The 6,540-nt window shown below is 42.6% G+C and overlaps 1 protein-coding gene across 1 annotated transcript in view; it reads left to right on the top strand.

Moving 5' to 3' along the window:
• The window catches only part of CXADR (CXADR cell adhesion molecule), a gene marked incomplete at its 3' end in the record, with an annotated part of 46,250 nt that overhangs the window by 31,718 nt on the left and 7,992 nt on the right, over nt 1–6,540 (top strand). The window contains exon 6 of the mRNA XM_007471697.1: nt 5,275–5,479. Within this exon, the coding sequence (XP_007471759.1) occupies nt 5,275–5,479 (205 nt within the window). The remainder of the gene's footprint in view (nt 1–5,274; nt 5,480–6,540) is intronic.

The raw sequence follows: 6,540 nt of genomic DNA, 5'->3' as shown, positions 1-6,540 counted from the left end.
GGAATGTGCATAACGTGTTAGGGGATGCCTGGTAAACTAGGCTTTGTGAAAGGTTAGGTAGAATTGAATTTTTACATTTCACACAAGGATTCCATTACCAGTATAAGGGTCAAGTCTAACAGTGTAATGAAGGTACGTATTATTACAGTCTGCTTTCCATATTTTTGCAAGTTAAATATCCTACACATTGAATTCCTTAAAAAACAAAACAGCAGTTGGCCCTTCATATCTGTGGGTTCCCCATCTGTGGATTCAACCATTCATGGATTGGAAATATTCGGGAAAAAAAAAATCCAGAAAGTTCCATAAAGCAAAACTTGAATTTCCCACATGCCAGCAACAATTTACATAGCATTTACATTGTATCAGGTATTGTAGGTAATCTAGAGATGAGTTAAAGTATATGGGAGGGTGCATATACTTTAAATCATCTCATAAGAACGCTATCTTGTATGAGGGGCCTGAGCATCTGCGGATTTTGGCATCTGAGGAGGGGAGGGGGAAGGAGGTCCCGGACCACCCCCACCCCCACCGGGGGTACAGAGGGATGTCTGTATTATTATTTTTTTATTTTAATTTTTTTTTATAATTAAGATCTAGTTTCTTTTTTTAAAATTTATTCATTTTAATTTATTTATTTTTGGCTGCATTGGGCCTTTGTTGCCGTGCACGGGCTTTCTCTAGTTGCAGCAAGCGGGGGCTACTCTTCCTTGTGGTGTGCGGGCTTCTCGTCGCGGTGGCTTCTCTTGTTGTGGAGCACGGGCTCCAGGCACGTGGGCTTCAGTAGTGGTGGTTCGCGGGCTCTAGAGCTCAGGCTTAGCAGTTGTGGTGCACGGGCTTAGTTGCTCCGCGGCGTGTGGGATCTTCCCGGACCAGGGCTCGAACCTATGTCCCCTGCATTGGCAGGCGGATTCTTTTTTTTTTTTTAATTTTTTTAAGGTGTTGGGGGTAGGAGTTTATTAATTAATTAATTTATTTTTGCTGTGTTGGGTCTTCGTTTCTGTGTGAGGGCTTTCTCTAGTTGTGGCAAGCGGGGGCCACTCTTCATCGCAGTGGCAGGCGGATTCTTAACCACTGTGCCACCAGGGAAGCCCCGGGATGACTGTATTATTATAGAATTTTTTCTAATTACAAATTAATAAGAGCCTAATGTAGAAAACTTGAAAAGCCACAAGTAGCACAAAGGAGAAAAATTGCCCAGTAACCTTGTTATTTAACCAGGTTCCTTTGCCTGACTTGCAGCAAGACAAATGCTGAAAGACAAGAGCTGAGATGCCGAAGTTTGCAGCTGAGAAAGAGTTACTCACAAGTGAGGAGACAGAACAGATCTCAGATCTGCCTCCCTGAAGGCAAGGGGCTTGACATATTTATGAGATAAAGAAGCAGGGTGGTCTTAGGCATGGGGAAAGGTGTTTGGAGTTAGGAAAAGGTGAGGTCATCAGTGTTCTCTGCAGATATATCTTAGTTACATGCTTTTTCCTGAGATTCATGTTCAGAAATGGAGGCACTTAGCATGATTGAGGGTGGAGTTTTCAGCCCTCTGACATCAAAAAGCCATTCAATGGACACCTGCCCAGACTCAGTTTTAGGGTCGGTGGTCCCAACCAACCTTAGCTGGCTGGAACTGGACAGAAGCCAACTCCCAGTTCCTGGAAAACAACTTGAGCCCCCCCATCACTATGTGACCCATACATCAGCATTGTCTATAAAGGTTGTTAAGGAGTTAAAAAATAATTAAGGCGAGCTGGGTCAGAGAAGGTAGGGTACAAGTGGAGGGGTTTCGAACAAGCGTGCTCTTATGTGCTGTTCTCTAAGACAAGCTCAAGAATTCCTGTTAGTCACCAGTTTCTGTTAACCCTTTGGGGCACGATTTCAACCTCATCTCCAAATACACATATCATGCTTTGCCTTTTAATGGTACCAGAATATTCCAGTAATTTAGAGTGCCTCATATTAGCTTCGCCTGATATATTTAATTTAAAAAAATCAGTGTTAATAAATTATATTAAACCAGGGAGAGAAAAAGAAGTTCAAATATTTGGAGGAATATTATATATAATATATTTGGAAGGGAAATTTTTACTTATGCTCCATATTAAAGAAGGGGTTATCCAGCCGTTTAATGGCTGAATCAGTGCAGTTAGGTAATTGACTATTTTTGGCAAATACAAGCAGTCTGTCCATGATGTATTTGTGAAGAAAAAAATTAAGGTGCTTTCCTAAGTTGTAAATGTCTAGGGCCACCCCCTCCAAGGATATATCTCTGCCCTGATTCTGGTACTAGAACTTCCTTCTCTCCCCCTAAGCAAAATAAATTGAGCCTGACTCATCCTGTATACTCAGCCCAGATACCCTGTCCCCTCTCATCTTGCTCTTCATACCCTCTCTCTCTTTTTTTTTTTTTTTTTTTTCCAGGAAATATCTATAAATTGAATTTTTAAGAGGCCTACAAAATGACATCTGTTGTTTTTTTGTTGTTGTTGTTGTTGTTTTTGCGGTACGCGGGCCTCTTACTGTTGTGGCCTCTCCCGTTCCGGAGCACAGGCTCCGGACGCGCGGGCTCAGCGGCCATGGCTCACGGGCCCAGCCGCTCCGCGGCATGTGGGATCTTCCCGGACCTGGGCACAACCCCGTGCCCTGCATTGGCAGGCAGACTCTTCAACCATTGCGCCACCAGGGAAGCCCGATCCCCTCTCCGCTTTCCATGGCAGTGCCAGCACCCTGAGCACAGGCTTCTACCTGAGGTCCTACACACCCCGGACTCCCTCGCCAGTGCAGTGCCCATCCCCCTTTAGAGTCCAGGACTCTGGTTCCGTGGTTAAGATGCATGAATGGAGAGCACAGGTCATAAATGCTTCTGGCTTAAGACTCACGGGTGAAGCCCTGTGACCAGGTACGTCTCGAGACCAAGAAGTCCAGCGTGCCCTATAGCCTTGCGTTTCTATTCATGTAAGGAGACAAGGACTTCTGTGCTGAGTGGGAGGCCCAACCTTGCTGCCTGTAGGACTTGTGAGACACGTGTGAAACTGGGAACTGGGTTGAAGTATCCATTTCTGGGCAATTCTGGCAAATTTGGCAAAGCCTAGCCTCTAACCTAAAACACAGTAAAGGAAGACCAAAATAAAGAAGGGCCTAGGGAGAGATTGATGCAGAAGAGGATGTTTACATAGAATTTCAGCTACATTATAATGCTCGCTAAATCCTTATTTTAATATTTTTAAGCTAGCAGGCAGTGCGGTGGGGGACTGTGCTGGAGGAATTTCCATCCTCATTCCCTGTGTGATCTCTTTAGTCAGCAAACAGTTACCATGTACTGTGCACTTACTGTGTGCTGGGCAGCGTTTTATATACTTTAATTATATATACTTATTTTTAAGCCTTAAAACAGCATCCCGGAATGAGGATCATTTCCTGTGAGGAGGATGGAAAGTGAGGCCCAGGGATTTGAAGGAACATGCCCAGGGTCACGGCGCTGGCAACAGACACAGCTGGGGGTCTGAACCCCAGTCTCTCTGACCCTGCCCTGCCCACCACCCCCCAGCCCGCACTTGATTATACTCTGCACTAACGTGTACTACCTCCTCTGTTTCCTCATGTGTAAAATAGGACCAAGTACACCTGCCTCGGGGTTGTGGTACGAATTCTCTGAAATACAATATGCATTAGCATTTCATAAGCCTGTAAGTCATAAAGAAGTGTTTATAAAGTCAGTCAGTATACAGTGGCAGGCCAAATGGATCTGGTTTGCATCTCAGCTGTGTGACTTTGGGAGAGTAGGTCTGTGACAGCCCCTGCTTTCCTCAGGTTAAAGGTTAAATGTGGATAGTGTCTCCATCGCTGCTGGGTTGTAAAGAGGCATCAAAATTGCCTGGTAAATGTTACTTCCCGGTTTCTTAACTACTGTTTATAAGGCTGTTTTCATGGGAAAACATTAAGTTAGTTTACAAAAATGACTGACAGTGGGGACACATTTTATTTGTCAGGCCCTCCTTGAAAGACTACTGAAGTGTGTGAGGGACTGAACTTTGTGGCTCAGGAGAGTCCACAGTTTAATATAGAGGAAGAGACACTGTCTCATTTGAGGAGTTCTCAGTGTTGCTGTTGTCAAGTGGCTGTGGGGAGAAGATGGAACAAACAAAGTGATGGCTTGTTTTACAGAGTAAGTCAGCTGTGGACCCTTCGACTGCGTCTTTCATTTACTTAGCAAACCGGTATTGAGTGTGTCTGCAATGCAGACACTTTATACAAGCAAAAGATCTTTAGTGAACTGGGGGTGGGGTCAGCATGGTAGGGGAGGTGATAATAGAAGAACCCAAGTCTGTGCCCTGGAGAAATTCCTACAGATGGCACTGATTCTGATCTTATTCTTCATAATAAACATCTCAGATAAAAAATTATTTGCAGGATGTAGACTAGTTGTCTTTTCTGATTATTATTTGACTTTGGTACCACTGCTCTTTGGCTCTTGGGTCTCAGATGGCCAGAATGAAGGATTTTATTAGCGAATGAAAAATTATAAAGTGTGTTCAATTAATTTTAGTGATAGTTAGAGATGACTATTATAAGTTCTCTTCCAAGTCAAGTTTAGCAGAATTTATTTTCCCTCTAAATCTAGCCTTTAGTTATTTCCATCAAAGCCTATAACTGGTTCAGAAAACTTAGTGGAATTAGGAAAGGTCTTTTGCTCTTAGTCACAGATTAATTGGAAGGTCCTGTTAACCTGGCTGGGCACACACATTTTAACAGGTTTATTTTATTATTTTATCTATTAGAGTCTGGAACCTTCGAGTGCCTCCAACTTAGTATATTAAGGCAAAAAATGTTGTCTTTTTTTGTTTTTAAGTTCCACGGGTAAATTATCATAAGCCCTTTTTGGGCAGTAGTGGTGGTTTGTACCTGATTTTTTATACAGTTGATTGGCATACTGCATCCTCTGAGGCAGCTGAAAATAGAGTGTATCGGAATTCACAAATCCATGCTCTTGTGGAATCTCACCAAAAGGCTCTCTGATAGAGGGCTACATTACTTAATCATGTGGCGGTCTTGGTTTCCCCATTTACAGTGACAGTGTGTGACCATACTTAGGGATCGTATTGTGGTTTCTTTCCGTTTTCTTAACCTGTGATTTGAATACTTGTAGATTCCTCATGATACTGTGTTCTTATTCTTTTTTTGGATCCTACAGTACCGTGGTGTATCCAGAGCTCCTTTAATGAGACAGAGAGTTTGCTTGTTTGTTTGTTTTTTCCTTGTCTTATCTTGGCTTTCTTTTAGATTATTTTATATTCTGGAGACAAAATTTATGACGACTACTATCAAGATCTCAAGGGACGAGTACATTTTACAAGTACTGATCTCAAATCTGGTGATGCATCAATAAATGTAACAAATTTACAGTTGTCCGATATTGGCACATACCAGTGCAAAGTGAAAAAAGCTCCCGGTGTTGGAAATAAGAAGATTCAGCTGACAGTTCTTGGTAAGTTATTTGTAATAATGTTACTTATTAGCCGGGTGAGTGGTCACAGTACTATAGTAGCAGCATTTATGTGAGACAAAGCTTAGGTTTTTAGAGTAATAATTTTAAATACTTGACATAATTCTAATGTCCTCTAATAGCATAAAACATAAAGCTACGTTTTGTTTTGGTTTTTTTTTTTTGGGTAGGAAAAATAAGCGACCAACTTCTTTGTGAAGTTCATGAAAGCATTTGAAAGTAAACGAAGGAGCTCTGTGATATGGGAGAAGAATCCTGAAGCGGGAGTTAGGAGATCCAGGCTTTTCCCATTGTTCTCAGCTTTGCCCTGAGAATTAAATAGAACCTCTTCATTTCCTGGGCCTCAGCCTACATTTTCGAAACATAAAAATAATTATCATTAAATCTCTTTGCAGTCTTATTCAGCTCAAAATTGGGACGTGTGCCTTAAGCTTTTTCGAACTGCATTTCCCAGAGAATAAATGAGGTTTCTATGATGAATAATTGGAGTATTTAGAACAGAGGAGCAGGAACATGGTAGCTGGAATGTTGAATTGGTGTAAGGCCTTTAGACCTTAGATAGTCCTTTAACCTCCATGAGCATCACTGTTTTTCATCCTTAAAGTGAGGAGATTAGACAGGTGGCCACTAAGATGCAGCTCTCCAGGATAGTTTAGAAGGAGATATGTATAAACTGCTTTATAAACAGTCGAGGCCCACAGAGTTTGTTATCCTCCTCTAGATTCTGTGGTCATGCACAAGCAGTCTTTACCACTGCAAATTGAGAAACTCTGAAAGGTACTGTTCATAAATATACTTCTAAAATCTTATCGTGGTAGGCTTTACCCAAAAGTACAATGGCTGCCATGTAGAAAATCTCAACTGTCTAGCACTATTCAGTGACAGTAAATTCCCCTGCGACCTAAGGTGTCAGGTTTGGGGGACACTTGGGCACCCACTTTATGTAGGAAATGCTGGTTGCTGGAATCCCCTGCCAATCCCTGGAAAATAACTAATCTGGACAACTCCCCCGCCCCCCCCCCGCCCCCCCCCCCCCCCCCCCC

Source organism: Lipotes vexillifer, unplaced genomic scaffold, assembly GCF_000442215.2.
Source record: "Lipotes vexillifer unplaced genomic scaffold, Lipotes_vexillifer_v1.1 scaffold1434, whole genome shotgun sequence".
In the NCBI taxonomy this organism is placed as follows: Eukaryota; Metazoa; Chordata; class Mammalia; order Artiodactyla; family Lipotidae; genus Lipotes; species Lipotes vexillifer.
The sequence above is the reverse complement of the archived record's forward strand: the minus strand, read 5'-3'. Positions and strand labels throughout refer to the sequence as shown.